This window comes from Trachymyrmex septentrionalis, unplaced genomic scaffold (genome assembly GCF_001594115.1).
Source record: "Trachymyrmex septentrionalis isolate Tsep2-gDNA-1 unplaced genomic scaffold, Tsep1.0 scaffold7, whole genome shotgun sequence".
NCBI classification, from domain to species: domain Eukaryota; kingdom Metazoa; phylum Arthropoda; class Insecta; order Hymenoptera; family Formicidae; genus Trachymyrmex; species Trachymyrmex septentrionalis.
In genome coordinates this window covers 4,755,585-4,772,247 of record NW_017305884.1, presented here as the reverse complement: position 1 = coordinate 4,772,247, position 16,663 = coordinate 4,755,585, and the positions used below count along the sequence as shown (strand labels likewise).

The 16,663-nt window shown below is 31.3% G+C and overlaps 3 protein-coding genes across 3 annotated transcripts in view; 1 reads left to right on the top strand and 2 right to left on the bottom strand.

The window, feature by feature from the left end:
- The window catches only part of LOC108753551 (peripheral plasma membrane protein CASK-like), a 22,373-nt gene extending 15,736 nt beyond the window's left edge, over window positions 1-6,637 (bottom strand). Inside the window, exon 1 of the mRNA XM_018495215.1 lies at window positions 6,356-6,637. Within this exon, the coding sequence (XP_018350717.1) occupies window positions 6,356-6,414 (59 nt within the window). The 5' untranslated portion in view covers window positions 6,415-6,637. The remainder of the gene's footprint in view (window positions 1-6,355) is intronic.
- Window positions 6,638-8,335: 1,698 nt separating this feature from the next.
- Window positions 8,336-10,248, bottom strand: LOC108753500. Its single transcript, XM_018495092.1, has 4 exons — window positions 10,243-10,248; window positions 9,227-9,367; window positions 8,963-9,045; window positions 8,336-8,808 (listed from the first exon to the last, which is right to left on the bottom strand). The coding sequence occupies exons 1-4, from the start codon at window positions 10,246-10,248 to the stop codon at window positions 8,613-8,615; spliced, it is 426 nt and encodes a 141-aa protein (XP_018350594.1). The 3' UTR covers window positions 8,336-8,612.
- A 1,858-nt stretch (window positions 10,249-12,106) lies between these two features.
- LOC108753574 (autophagy-related protein 16-1) overlaps window positions 12,107-16,663 on the top strand; it is a 424,436-nt gene continuing 419,879 nt past the window's right edge. Inside the window, exons 1-6 of the mRNA XM_018495271.1 lie at window positions 12,107-12,556; window positions 12,887-13,145; window positions 13,251-13,413; window positions 13,570-13,658; window positions 14,698-14,745; window positions 15,431-15,566. Of these exons, the coding sequence (XP_018350773.1) occupies window positions 12,424-12,556; window positions 12,887-13,145; window positions 13,251-13,413; window positions 13,570-13,658; window positions 14,698-14,745; window positions 15,431-15,566 (828 nt within the window). The 5' untranslated portion in view covers window positions 12,107-12,423. The remainder of the gene's footprint in view (window positions 12,557-12,886; window positions 13,146-13,250; window positions 13,414-13,569; window positions 13,659-14,697; window positions 14,746-15,430; window positions 15,567-16,663) is intronic.

Here is a 16,663-nt window from a genome sequence, read left to right as displayed (position 1 = left end):
ATATACATGTATATGTATATATATACATATACATATATATATATATATATATATATATATATATATATATATATACTGAGAGAAATGTTTGATAATAATCATTTATGTTGTTGATACGTGATAAACAAAAACTTTCTTACTTTTTCATTTAAAAATTGTGTTGTTTGTCAAAACTTGATTAGCACAACACAATTTTTTAATAAATATATATCAACAATAAATAGTTACATATGATCAAAACATTTAATGTATATTTAGAATTAATTAAAAATAGATCCGTTAAAATGATATAAATAAAAAGACGAAAAGCTTATATCACATGATAGAAACAAACATATTGTAATGTTTGTATTATTTATACGCTATAGAATAATGTTTAATATAAAAGTTTAATCACACATCTCCATGAGTCAAAGTGTAACGATACTTCACTAAACATACTAAGTAGATACTTTATCTTTGATACGAATGAGGAGTGTCGATAACAGGAAGGCAACATCCATTTGTAACAGTTAATGCAGATGTTAGCAACTTTTTGAATAATATGTTTTCGAAAATGTATTTCTATTTAGATAATATTAATTGTATATTTATCCAATTTTGTTTATTCGCAACAATTTTTTTTATGATTGATAAACAGTAATATTTATCAAAAAAATATTAAATAATATTGATATACATACTCAATGTTATATAAATGAAAAGATATCGACATCCAATAAATTAATTTAATTTTTAATAGAAAATCCGACGAAATCGGTGCGAAATAAACTATATTAGACCACAATCCATAGATCCATATCAGTTGATTAGATATTAAAATATATCAAAATAATGTTTTGAAAATTATACAAATGAATTATTACGATGGAATATATAGACCAAAGTCAGTTACGCGGGAATTTTTATTGAAATAAATTTCTCTAAAGGCATTATTATCACGCTTTAAAACAAGAACCTTGTATGTTGACATATCACTTTGTGTAAATTCAAGACAAGCTAGCTTAGCTCCAAGACATAAAATAGAATTTATTTCAAAAGGTTAAAAATTTGAAGCGATTATCTGTGACACAATTTTACAGACTTGTTCCTCGCAAGAAAGATATTACTCGCAAAGAGAATAGTGAACACCTCGGTGAGCACATTTGAATAAGAGAAGTTTTTTCCTTGTAGATTTTTTCCTCAAAGCAAAATTTCATTAGAATATTATGTTATTGGAAAATATTAAATATAATGTTTATCAAAAATATTTGTCCAAAATATTTGTAGAAAATTATTCCACATATGCATATTTTATATATTTATATTCTGCATTTATATCTATTTTATATGTATATTATTAAAGTTGTTTTATTAATAATCACAGAAAATTACTATCTCATAATATATCTTTACGATGAATAAATAATGTATAAAAAAATCGTTACCTTTTATTATTATATCTCAAAGCAAACTTGTGATAATAAAAATGTTTTAAACTCTAACTTAAATATCCAATATTATTATAACAAAAAAAATATATATATAGAACGTACTCTATAAAATAAAAAAAATGTATTTCAAGATGAATCGAATGACACATTTGTTTATTAGAACAACTTCTGTTATACATTAAAATAAAATACGATATTTCAATACTAAATAAAGGCAAACACTTTTAAATATCAAAGTAAAAATCAAACACATAAAAGTAAAATACCAAATGTGCAGCAAATAAATTAAAACAAAAAAAAAATAAATTCTCATTTATTTTAAATCTCTATAAAAGCATATTTCAATATTCGTTAATGTATTTTTTTTTAATATGTGATATAAATGCCATTTCCTTTTTTGAATTATTTTAAAAATTAGATTTGCATAATTAAGTTCAAGGACAAATATCACGGTAAGAGTTTATTCTACCTTTTAAAGAACGCAAACACACGTAGGGCCTTTCGGGAGTTTGCGAACAAATAAAAAGTAGGGCGTGAATCGTAAAAGCAGAGCGCGTCGCCTCGTATATCTCGCCTTGTACATGTCCACATCGAGATTTAAAACCGTCGAAGCATTCTGGGGATTTCTCGGTGCTTTCGCCCTCCAGCGAAGCGATGGAGCACCAAGGTAAAAGTGTCGAGGGCTTCTGTTCAATAACTCCATTTCTATTTCCACAACAGCTTTCGATACAACTGATCCTTATTTATTATCCAGTAATATCCATAGAGAAACAAATGTGCAATATTAATAATAATTTTATTCTCCGTCTTTTTAGCTATTTGTACATTTTTATTTAACTTTTAAGTATTTTTTCTCTTATACGAGGAATAATATACATTATTTGCATAATACATATAATTTAGAAATTCAATTGCAAAGCTTGCAGCAACTGTAATATAAAGGTTAATTAAATGTTGTGTACACAACAGTATTTTATGGGCCCGTCACGTTTCACGAAAAAGTTGAAACATACTAAATATTTATTTAGCTGAGTGGAAATTTAATTATAAGAGTTGCAAAGTTGAGAACTTTAGAGGAATTAAATTCGATGGCTACGAAATAAAATATATAATAATAAAATGTATAATAATAAAAGATGTCATTATCGTTCCGGGCGTATTACTTCGTAATATTTTAAATAGGGAACAAAATTTATATAGCAGTCGATTGAAAGGAACGACTTTTAAAGAACCATTTGTCCCAACTAGCTTACGGCATTTAAGTTCAATTGACGCAGAAAAGAGCGTCGGCTGTGCGAATTCAATTAACTGTAACGAACGAAGAATGCGCCACTTCTCGATAACCTCATGCTGAATTTAATTGACGAGATCCACATGTAGGCATATGTATGTAGGCATATGGCAGGATGATCTCTTCAAACTGTCCCTATTGAAATGTTTCTGCACCAATTGTTACGCGACAAAGCGTTTCTACTTAATTACACAGTTGAAAATAGCAAGAAATTAATGTTATATGCAGTTGATCAATTCCCAACTTGTTTGACAACAAAAACAAATCATTATCGTATTTGATTAATATTTATGAGCTTTAATAATTTTAAACTTAATTTATTCATTTTTCGGAAAATAAATATTTTCCTGATCGATATTAAAAAATTAGCTATTTATTGTACATTTTCTACCGATCGATCAATTTGTAAACATGGTTTAATTAACGAGTTTGGCATCTTCAATGGGTATAATGGAGATAGAATATGTGATGCTAATTTAACGGGATTTCGAGTTTAAATGAATTATAACATCGATGTGTGTGACAACATATCGTATGATTGATTATATCTTCATAAATAGCTTTCAGCAAAAATATTATTAACAGTGCGTGCCGAATAATACGTTAATTCTCAGTTTATAAGAAAATCTATCATTAGCATATACAAGGACAGAACTTAAAATAGAATATATTGATAACACCAAGATAATTAGACAAAAATTCGGCATCTAACGTTACGCTGATAAAAGCACTAAAAAGTATGGCAAAGATCTTTTAATTCTGCAAAAATGTACGATTAACCAACGATTTCTCTATCTATCTTTCTCTTTTTAATTATATTGAATCGCGGCATATATAAATGTTCCTCTTTCGAAAGAGGATGATATTTCACGTCACTCTCTCTCAAATATTGAATAATTTATAAAAGTCTATTAATACTAATTGACTTTTATAAAATTATTTAAATATAAAATAATTTAAAAAAGTTAATTAGTAGTAAGTTACGCAATTTCAAGAAGTATTATAGTTAATCTATATGCTTACTTCAATATATTTATAAGGTATCCGATTAATATCTACAAATCTCATACTGATTTTGAAGAATCACGAAATAATAAAAAAGAAAGAAATGTAACATATAAATAAAAATAAATACGAATGAGTAGAAAATGCCACATATAAAAACTAAACGAATGAAGATAATAAATTGCGTACCATTTATAGCAACATTATAATTGTAAGTTATAAATAGTTTAGACGAGCAGAGAATAAATCTGAGTTATAAGTCGATGATCGTCGAATAACCTACGCCTTTGCGACAGATATTTTAGTCGCAGCTGGTAGCGTATAGTATTTTGACATGAAGGTTAGCCAATTGAATGATAAATCAAGTATTGGCTTCCGATACAAACGAAATTGCGTTTCTGTTACAGCAATCTCTGCTTTTCAACCTATAGTCTTTCAGCAGATTAAATAAATCATTTCGGCGAAATCGATTGTTCCTAACACAGCATAATATGAGAACTATGCATTAGAAGCTTCAATTAAATCTTCTTCGTGTAAATTTTCCATTAATAAGAAATACGTCAAGAATTCATTTTTGTATCTTTGAAGTTACTGTATTTTTTTGTTTAAAAAATTTAATGAGCGGTCGGTGTCACGTGCGATGTTGACATGTCTGACTTCGACGATTACATCCCTATCATTGTCATGGGTTTTCACACTTGTCATACATTGCGGCGATTCTCATTTCCTGTTCGGATGCGTTGGTGAGTGAGCACTTGGCTTCTTATCTGCGGCGTGTTTAGTTTTTAAGTTTTTAAGTTTTTTAGTTTACTTGTTTTCTTATGAGTTCCCTTCCTTTTCCGTTTTTCAGTCAGCACTTGACTATGTTTCTTAACATCGGTTTGATTGCCCCATCGCATATACAACATTAAGCTACGTCGAGATTCATCACGCTGATTTCCGCGCGTTATAAATGTTGCGTCACTGAATGTTATAGATTTATTATTATTTTTTTTATTGTATTCTTTTATATCTTTTATATTATATTCTTTTTACATCTGAGGAGGGCTCAATCCAGCAGCCGAAACTTGTTTGTTTTATATTTTAATATACGCCGTTGTACTTTTTATTTTATTTTATGTATCTATGACTATTATCTTTAATTATATATATTATGCGCTGACTCTTTTTCGCCATTTATTTTGTTTATTTTGTAAAAAATTTAATTTTTATTTGACATATGTTTAATATATGTTGGTAAAAATAGTAAATAATGTATTTATGTTTGATTCATTAATCGTTCAGAAAAATTTTCGTAAATAAATAAAAATTCTTTTGTAAAATTGTAGCTATTTTCCTATTATTTTTTTTTTATATCAATTCGGGGATACAATCTTTTTAAAACTTTTTCTTTTCTTTTAAAACTTCAACTTAGATTCCTGAACAGAAATGATAGACATTTATATTATCATATATTAATCTTGATAAAAATCAAGATTTTTCAAAATATTTAAGCTCCAAATACTTTTTATTAGATCTTTTAATTTTTGCTTTTTCGATCATTTATTTTTCTTGCTCGCTTTTATTAAAAAATATGTTTTTTCAACACTTCTGCATGTTTTTTTCGGAGTCAGGTGTAATATTAATTTTGGAGTTAATTGGAAAAATCAACCTTGAACACGTAAAGGTCCAGATAACGATTTATCGACGATTTATAGACTTGACAGACAAATGGGCTGTTGTCAATATGTCGAGTAAACCGTTCTATTTTGAAAGAGATATAACGAGAACCCGTCAAGATTATTAAAACAAATCATCTACATTATTTAGAGACACATTTGAATCTTATCTTTTTAGAATTTAAAAACCATTTTATTCTTATCTTTCGAAAGTGTAAGAATTTAGAAAACATTTGATCCTTATCTCTCTAGAATTTAAGAATGCTTTTTTCAGAAGCAAGTCGGTACGAGTTTTAAAACTTTAATTTCATGGTGAGGAACAGATGTTTACGAAATCCATTAGTACTTAACGAGATATCGGTACATCATTCTCGGGTGTATCGATTGACGGGTAACAAATTACGAGTATAGAGCGTACCTATTTATTTTGCGGCACAGGCACAGGAATGAGCAGGAAAATGATGCTAAATTTTATTCGGGCCGTAAGCATGCGTGATGGGTCGGGTTACCGGATGGAATTCGACGAAGGTGGAAACGGGAGGCAAACGGAAGGAACTTGCAGTACTTGCACACACGACGCCTGACTCGTCTTCCTCACTTACTCTCGCATCTCCTTCCCCAATCTTACACATCGTTACCCACTCTCGTTCCGTGTCACACCGATGCGATGCGATCTTTGTGCGCGTATACGGGCATTATTTTCCCTGTTTGGCAGGTTACATTCGCGCAGTCGCGGGAAGAACGCGTGCACGTACAAGATGCACGCGACTAACACGTTCAAAAGTAACCTCCGCCCACTGCCGTTCATCCAATCGCATCGCGCTTTCTCTCTCGCGCAGCACCTCCTTGCATCCTAACTTGCAGATTCTTGCGCTCTCTTTCTTTCTCTCTCTCTCTCTCTCTTTCTCTCTCTCTCTCGCTCTCTCTCCCACATTCTCACCCTGCCTGATGTGATTCTCGTTACTCACTTGCCGATAATCTCGCAGAGCTCGTAAACATCGTCGAAGAGAACCTCGTCGTCCGCCATAGTGACGACGAGGAAGAGGAGGAGGTCGAAGGAGTCGACCGAGCTAGGAACCTGCACGCGTCAGGTGATACGTCGCGGTTACGTGAATGCGTGACAATTCGGAGCGCCTTTTATAAGTACGCGCCTTTTTCTGTCGCTCCGGTCGAAGTCGTTTCCTAACCAACAACGTCGTCGTCGTTTATGTGATCGACGTCGTCGTCGTCGTCGTCGTCGTCGTGGTCGTCGCCGTCGCCGTCGTCGTCGCCGTTGCCACCGCCGTCGTCGACGTCTTCGTCGTCCTCGTCGTCGTTGTCGTTGTTGTCGTTGTATCCGTGTCGTGTGGAGTACACGCGGCGTGAACGCAGCCACGTATCGAGGATTCACGGCCGCATCGCTGTCGTGCCCGTCCCTCTCTCTTGCACCACCTTCACCGCCGGCCCGTCGCTCTCTCTCCTTTACGCACACGTCACGCACATACGCACGCACACACAGCCGCGGATAATACACTCGCGTGTCAGCACACCACCGACCGCCGTCGCACTGACACTCTGTCGGCGGACACGAGCCAACACTGTACCACTGCAGGGGTGCCCCGATCGTGATTCGTACGTGTGGCGCACAGCTCTGCCTCTGCGCGGAAACGAGACAATATCGGGCGAGCACACCCGCGTCGACACCCGCCTTGTCACCTTTCGTGTCGCGCGTTCAGCTTGGCTCAGCTCTGCTCGCTTAGGTTTAGCTCGCTCTCGCTCTTGCTCTCGCTCTCGTCTCGTCCTCGTCTCGTCCTCGTCTTGTCTCGCCTCGCCTCACCTCGCCTCCTCGCCCCGCCCCGCCCCGCCTCGCCGCGCCTCGCCTCGCTTTGCCTTGCCTTGCCTTGCCGGCAGTATCAGCACAGGAAAACAGACGGTAGCGATACGATATTATACGCCAGGCTCGTAGATAGGCACCGTCGTGATCTGCCTTAAAAGCACAGTGGGGTACCGGATTCGTTCAAGTCCGGTTACGTGATATGTGTTATACGATATCCCCTTTTGTCTCCAGAGAGCCGCACGGGTTACGCACGTTACGAGAAGTCGTTAACGTACGTATGACGCACGGACGGAGGAGACGGCGGACAATAACGATGACACTGCACGCGTTATCCCGTCTGTCAAAGGCCGGGGCAGTGGATTCTCGCTCGCTCCGAAGCAAGACTGGTTGCATAAAACGCGGCGGGCGACTGCGCCGACCGCTGCCAGTCCTTCACCCCCCGACACCCCCGCTACGATCAGAACTGTAGCATGGTGGGGCGGGCGTGGCGCCTACCTCTCTTTTGCTTTGCTTCGCAACCTTTTGCGCTTTAACACGTCCTTTACTTCCTTCATTGCTCGCTCGCCGAGTATGCGTCACGCGCTTCCAGGACGGTGATACTCGCTAGACCCTCCGCGAGTCAGATATTATCCCTTTCGAGGGCACGATCGATACTCTCTCTCTCTCTCTCTCTCTCTCTCTCTCTCTCTCTCTCTCTCTCTACCGGCTGTTCTCTCTTTTAATTTCAGAGGAATATATTTCTCTCTTTATATTCGTGATAATTACTCCTTTATATAGAATAATTAAAGATTACGTTCTAAATTTAAATCATTTTTTTATATACTTCAGTTTTACATAGTTACAGTTGATACTTTATATTCTCTTCTCTATCAACTATCGATGTAGAAGAATATGATGTATGATGTTATGAATGAGATGTAACAGTATTTTAAAAATATTTTTATGTGTAAAAATAATTTATGTTTACATATACATGTATAATTCTCGATCGTTTTCTTTTCTCATTTAAAGAATTTCTCTCTTTATATTCGTGAAAATATAACTTCTTTGAATAGAACGAGTAAGATTATATAAATTCCATTAAATATAAACTATTTTAACTGCATAATAATATAATTTTTACGTAGCTTTAGCTAATAATTATATTCTCTTCTCTATCACGTATCAGCTATCGATGTGGAAGAATATGATTATAAACGAGAGATAATAATGTTGGAAGTATTTTCGTGTGTGTGTAAAAATATATTGACATTTTGTTTAATTCTAATTTAACTGTAAGTATCGTTTTCGATACATCGCAACTAGTGTGTGTGTGTGTGTGTGTGTGTGCATTGGAAAAATTATAAATAAAAAAATAGTTTATTTTTTTAAGTATTTAAAAACTATGGAAATACTGTTTGTTTATATCGCTACCGTAAATATGAGAGTCTGTCAAAGACATTCTCGATTTCTTCCTTTCGTCCAAATACCGATAATACTAGCATTATTCGATTGTGATACCATCGATGATAAGTGGCATGCGTACCGAGGGCTACAAACTTTGTTTCATTCTTGAGATATTTCAAATGTTTATGGTTGTATCCCCGCAAAACAATTATATGTTCCCTACATAATAAAAAAAAATACGTTATTATATTCGCATCTACATGCTTATACTTTACATGTGAAAACATGTTATACGATTTAAATTTAAAAAATTGAAGAAATTTGATATTAAACATTTACTTAGATTAACAAGAAAACAGAAACTTTGCATTACCCGGAATGCCATTGAACAATATAGGGATTCTTTATTCGATCGATTACTAATTTGTTATAAAGACAAAGTATTCCACGTGTTATCTACAAAAATATTAAATGTATATTAAAGTTCAATTAATTTCTTATTATTAAACAATTTATTTAAAAACAAACATATATAATATATTAAAAATAAATGCCCAACAAACACTTAAAATTATTATATTTGCATTTGGTATTAAGAGACTAAAATATTTTAATAATTATTTACATTAATTCTTACCATACTTGCTGCCACTCCTAATTCCATAGGAATATCAGTATTAAGTATTGAGTAAAAGACATATTCATCGAGTGCAACTCGTTTTTTAATCATTCTAAATTTTTTCTTTCTTTTACTATACATAATTTGCTTATTCAATTCCTAAACATTTTCCTAAAATCGATTATTTTATTTTATAAAATTATAATATTAATATTATATGAATTATATATTTGTAGTTGATTTGAATTTCTTGTTAAATACATGATGTTATATACATAATTATAATGATAATTACAAAATTTAACATTATGCGTATAATTCTCCATTTTTAAAGAAAAAAATTATATTTGCAATATGTATATTTATAATTTTATATAAAATTATCTGTTCCGTTCTTTATTTAAAATGAATTTATTATTACAATCTCTTTTGCCACTTTTGTTTTGATTTTTCATTTTGCAACTTACATAAACGTTTACATATTTCTTATAAATAAAAACAATTTGGTTATGTATTTTGTTCTAACATGTTTCTCTCTCTCTAACAATGATTCCTTATATCAAAATTCTTGTGATACATATATTATTTTAATTATATTAGTATAATAAATCTCTCTCTTTTATTTATATATTAATGCACCTAAAAATTATTTTAATTTATGTATTTTGTACAATTTCGAAATCTAGCCTATCTAATTTCTATTTCTATCTAATTTGATTAGTAAATTCCTATTATATATGATCGCATTTTAGTAAATACTTTTTGCTAACACAAAATACATTTTTATCGTAATAAGTGCATAATATAATTTTTCATTATTAATACGAACAAAATTTTAATTGCATCACAACTCTTTATTATTAATACAACAAATAAATAGTTTTTTATACTTTGAGGAAATATGGAGGACAGGATCTTCTTCATCAATTGTCAACTTTATTATTGCCTATATTTGTAAATTGCACAGTACACGCTAAATTACACAAAATTTAGAAAAGAGATTTACATTTCTTTTTCAGTCGTGTTTATTATACTGACATTTTGTTAACATTATAGATAATAGAAATTACAGTTGCCTTCAGATAGTATAAATTTATCCTCTTGACTAACTTTTCGTATATTCGAGAAAAATACAAGTTGAAATCTTCTTTTTAAAGAGAAAGCTTTTTTTACGAACGTAAGACACTTTTTTTTTATTTTTTCAAAATAAAATCGTTCTTTGTAATCTCTAAAATATCTGAATTCGCAATGTGTATATTGAATGTATCAAGTAAAGCCCGATGCTAGAAATCGGTTCAAGATCTTGGATAGAGAAAGAATAAACAAATCACATTTGAACAATTTGGTCACGTGACCAATGCGATTGGTCAACTTCTTCATCCGAGATCTTCGACCAATCTAGCATCGTAGATATAAGGCTACATTACAGCCAATATATCCATTTTCGATCAGGAAACTACATGACTACATCCACTTTCTGACACTGTCAATAAAATCGTATCATCAAAAGTAAATGTGATTCATGTTTGTACTACATCTACAGGATAGAAGCGTGCCGATTATTCCTTCATGGATAGTTTGTACGCTTTTATCCTGTGAATTCGAGACAGCATCTCTTTCTGTCTCTCCGACACCCATCCGTATTTAAGGAAATCTTGTAGGCTTACATATATCTCTTACATACACACTTAGATTAGTGTGTTACACACCAATCTACCTTGCATAGATCCTCTTTATCTTCTTTCTTCTGGCCAGACTGAACCCATCTTTCGTTGCTCCTGGCCAATATTTTGATTTCAAATGCCAGAAATCGACAATAAGGAGAAATACTCCTTTTTGTTGCCGATTAATTGTCGCCGGCAATAAGCGTAAGATTTTACGTTTTTGTATGTGCGAAACGCGAACGCCGTCGCGAAGGGGCAATTATATTAACAAAATCGATTAAATAAACAACTGTCAAATAATTCCATTAAAATTAAATGAACAAATTTCGCGTTTATTCTTTACTTGGGTTTATTAAAAATATATATCAAATTATATTAATTACATACCACCGACTAGAAATAAATCTACATTAAAAACAAATCTTTATATTAATAGCGTTCCGATTCGAAAAGACCCGATGGCAAATATTACGCAATTTTAATTAAATTTTATGAAATAAACTTTGAGTGCATTCCGTTTCATGCATAATGTATATAATGCATCATTTATCCTTGTTCAACATTTAGTGAATAACAAAGATAAATGATGCATCATGCGCATCATGCGTGAAATGAAATGCAGCCTTCATCATATCAGCAAAACTTTAATTTAAAAATAAACTGAAAATAACTGAATCGATTATCATCCAATAGAATCTAAGATCCATATACATATTGTTATCGATTCGAGCGATTCTTTACTGAGTCTCATCTCAAAAGTATGCAAAGATGAGAAATTCAGATGAATGAGAAAAGATCCACAAAAGGGATAACAAATTTCTCTCATTAATAAAATAGCGCGTACAGCGCGCAAATTAAACTTTTAATAAAACTCTTAAATGGTGAAAAAAACGACTGTATCTTTATTACATTTATAGGAGAATGAATAGAAACGTGCAACATCCATATAGGAGGTATAGACACTCCTGTGGATTTAGTACAGACATAAACAACAATTACATATGTCGATACAATTTTATCGACAGAATCAGATAGTGGATGTAGTTACGTAAGTTCCTAATCGAAAATAAATGTATTGGCGGTATTATACAGGCGATTTCGACACAAGGCTCTAAAACTGTTATCGATAATCTTCAAGTAAAGAGTATCGATTTTACGCGCATATCGATATATCGCAATATGGCAGCATGTCGATTGCAATCTACAGTAATGCAGTATCGATGCGCATAGCGATAGCAAACAATTTCAAAGTAGCAGCATAGTGTTTGGTACTTTTAGGTTAGAATAGCTGTTTTCATAATTAAAAGTATTTTGCTTTGAGGCGACGATGTCGCGCGATCGTCACGAGACATTCGGATGTTACACGCTGGCCGATGATCGAACGTAACTTTACCGGATGGAATTACTCGTCCCACATGCGGAGGGGACTGTCGTGGAGTGACGGACTGTCGAAGAACATTATTCGTGACCTCCTCATTAAAACGATCCTGATTAAAGTTAAATCATTGGTGATCTTTTATTTCAACGGTGCACGTGGATCTGCTGAGAGAAATGATCTCAAACGAAGCAGCCGTGTCGCTCGGTGTTGCCCGAGAAGACATCAACTGGCGGAAAGATTTGATTTCGCAATTACGCGAGAGAAACAGATCGCAAACCAATTGTTTTGCAGATCTCATTAGCCTACGTAAGTTTTTTGTAGATTTATTATTAAGTTAAGTCGATTGGATGCAAGTATCAATCCATTATTTGTCTGTGAACACAGAGGACTATCCCTCTAGTAGCTGTTATTTACCATGTCTTATTTGATTTTATTTACAATTCATTGTTTTATTATCACTATTGATTATGTCTTACTGATTTGCTTATTCTGTTTAATCTTCTGTAAAAAGTATCCATAGACTAGCTTAATAGTTTATTGATTCTGTTAGCTGCGTTGGTTCTGCTAAGCTTGTAGTCATTTACTTTAGTTTTAGTGTATAAATTGATTTGACTATATTTCTGTTATATTTTGCAGACAATAGATTATTTGAAAATGCAAATACATTGCGAAATTCGAATATGCAATTGACAATTGCAAATGAGACTCTTCGTCGCGAAGCAGCCAATGGTGGTATTGGCATGGGTGGAAATCCCGATCTCGAAGCTAGACTCTTAAAACAAGCGGAGGAATTGGCAATGTTGCATAAAAGGAAAGGAGAACATACGCAACAAATAGTAGATCTCAATAACAAATTGCAGGAAATGACAAAAGAACTTCATGGAAAGGAAACTAGGTAATTTATGATCATAATCTTTATCCATAATTATTTGTATTAATTTATAAATTAAATTTTCATTAATTTATAAGATTTGCTAATTGATTCATTTGTTTTTTTCAGTCTTGCAGAAAGTTTGGAAGCTAATACTAACTTACGTTTAGAAATAACTAAATGCCTTGCTAGAGAGAAAGATTTAGAAGGCATTAATCAGATGCTCAAGGATGAACACCAAGCCTTGCAACTTGCTTTTGCATCTTTAGAAGAAAAGCTTAGAAAAACACAGGTACGTTATGTAACATTTTGTTCCTGTTAGAAATTTATATACTCATTTTTTTTTGTACATTGGTAATGGAGAGTAGATTACTTCTTGTAGATATTGATATTTACTTATATCACCTATTTACTATATAATATTTATTTGAACTTTCTCAATTTATAGGAAGAAAATCGACAGCTGATTGAGCGTTTAATAAAATATAAAGCCAGAGATGCGGAAAAAATGAATGAAGAAAATGATAACTTTTTAAGGTAAGTGTATATATTAAGTATATTAAGTATATTATATTGTGAATTTAGAAACTGAACAAAAATCGTTTATATTGCCTTTTTGTATATATTATTAATAATATAATTTGCGAAAAGTATAAATTAATGAATTCTGATTTGCATTAAAATCTAACATATTACGCTAGTATTTTTGCAATTAGAATTGTTTTTGTAAAATTAAAAACAGTGCAGTATTTATTTTTGCTATTATTTTGATTGAATGTGTTTTTATTTCTTGGCTATCTTTGTATGTAATATGAAAACTATTCTGCATGCTAATTATTTTGCGCTAGTTTATAATCTTGTACTTGTAGTATAGTAAATGTATTTCTGCTTAATTATCCAGCTTTTATTAAGGGCTATTCTATTTTTCTGCACTTTAGTTAATTAAATTTTTATGTATTTGTATATATGTTTATGTAGTACAGTTTTGCATAAAAGGGTGTTTAGTTTACCTGCAACATAATCTTCTGTCTGAAATCTTTATCTTTCTTTCGACACTATTTTCCTATAGAATCTCTACTTTTTTACTAAATGGATGTTATTACATTACTTCTGTCAGAGTACATACAATCTTGTTTAATTTTAAAATTGTTTAACTTATTTCAGTTTAAGATCTAAGCTTTACTATGTATAAATCTTTTCAAGTTTGTTCTTATATAATTCAGATTGTTATTAATTAAAACAGCTAAAAAATGCATGTTACAAATTTAAAATTTTATACATATGAATTATATATTTATTATTGTGATATGCATTCTATATTTTATAATAAATCTTTATTTAATTAAAAAAATTAATTTATATTATAGGAAAATTTAACACAAAATTTTTTTAGATTATTATTGTATACAATTAAATTTATATATTTATATTAATAATAGGTTTCATATTAATAATATTTTGATGAGCCAATATGATACTCATTTCACTATTTGAGCTTTCCACAGAGTATACACAATATTCAGTCACTCTAGGGCTTTACACAAGCACTTCACACTGCTTGACATTTTCGTTTCAGTTTTACCAGCCCAACAACCTTTTTGATGCATACCTTATCAAAATTTGGGTAAGTTTGATGAATTGCAGTGAACATTTCGCTTATGCTAAATTATAGCTTTGGGATGGTAACTTGAAGCTACAGACTATATTGCACTTTGTATTTTATGATTTATGTACTTTATTTGTTGGTGACATTAACTATGTAGCATGTATATAGTATGTATTCATATATTTGTCGTATAAAAAAAAATGAAATATTGTACATGTTAACAATATAAACTCTTATCTGTAATTATTCGTGCATCAAATGAAAGATGAAAAAGATATAATAAAAATTACTTCATAATACTCATAATCATAGAAAACAAACTTGAAAAGATAATAAAATTTTTGATCTTTTAATCTATATTTAAATATACATTTTTTTCTGTAATGTTTTCATAAAAATATTGAGATTTTTTTTAGCGAAATGAACATTCTGTAACAATACTATTATTTTAAATTACTTTTTAGATGTACAAGAAGAATGAAAGACACATATTAAAAAAACAAAAATGTATTGTATGAGATGAGACATATTCGTTCAAATAACGAATAACATAATATAATCTTTTTACATTAAACAATGGTGTAAAAGAGATCGCAAACTATATCACCGTTGTTACATACGCTTAAGTTGCTTTGCAACTTTTTTGAATGCTTATTGAATATCATATATACTTAATGTATATATTTCTCACATTATACTACAGGAAGAGACAAGCAAAGATGCAAAAGGAATTGGAAGATGCAGCACGAGATACGCGACCTGTTAGTCCGGATCGTTTAAGCTTAAAAGAAGTTGCTGGTCTTCCGACAGCAGTGCCAACGAAAGTATCCGTAACGTTTGTACGTTTAATCCAAAATATATTATATTGTGTTATCTCATCGTAAAAGCATTAACACCAATCTGTATCTGACATTCCTAATAACACGGGTGTGCATGCTTTGTGTATTACGAATAGATTTATATTGAATATATAGAATATATATATTTAATATATAAATTTTATATTAAATTATAAGATATTGTTGAATTTTTCACATGTCTTTTATTTTTACTTTAATTACACAAAACAAATAGACAAATATTTCTTTCTAGATTTATTTTTTGATACATGACATTTCTTAAATATTAGATTGTTTGTTTTTCTTTTACAGCCAGTTACACCTTAAAAAGTGATGTAGGTTACATGCTGTGGTTGACGTTACATGAACAGCTGTGTATTGTATATTATATTATTATATATATTTGCAATGCAATTGTATGCAACATATCAACCATGTTCTTTAGTTAATTTATTTAAAACATTATATTTAATTAAATTAGAAAATGACTAGTTTCTTTTCTCAACAACAGGAGAATGACACTTTCATGTAGAATTTTGAAAAATGAATGTACTCTATCAATTGAAAAATAATCTATTAATTTATTTAGTTATCACTTTGAAATAGGAGTACGTCATTTTATTTGTATAGTTATATTAATATATAATAATAAAGAATTAAGTACATATATAAAATGATGTTTTTTGTGTTTATCTATATTATTATGAGTTGTATTTTTTTATGTAATAATAATCATTATCATAACACATAGATTGCTACACTGTATTAAGGTCGTGTTCAAATATACACTGTCAATATTCACAACAAATCTATAATATACATTATACATTACGATTGAGCTATAGATTTTTAATTTGGATAGTATATATGTATATACACACATACTACACACACACACACGCATACGCACGCACACCCACACATATATGAAACATGGCCTAAGATGTAATACCAGAGCAGCATTGTCTTTAGATATATTTACGAAAAACAGTATTCACGGAATGTAATATGTATGTGATTGAAAGTACATAATATTATAATTTTTATCAAAATTAGATTAAGTACAAGTATTTTTAAAATATTACGAGATGCTTTTA

Excerpts from the sequence above, each read along its gene's own strand:
- LOC108753500 (XM_018495092.1), bottom strand. Across the intron at positions 9,046-9,226 it reads TAGGAGTGGCAGCAAGTATG|ATAACACGTGGAATACTTTG; the intron begins GTAAGAATTAAT and ends ATATTTTTGTAG. Across the intron at positions 8,809-8,962 it reads ATTGTTCAATGGCATTCCGG|GGAACATATAATTGTTTTGC; the intron begins GTAATGCAAAGT and ends TTTATTATGTAG.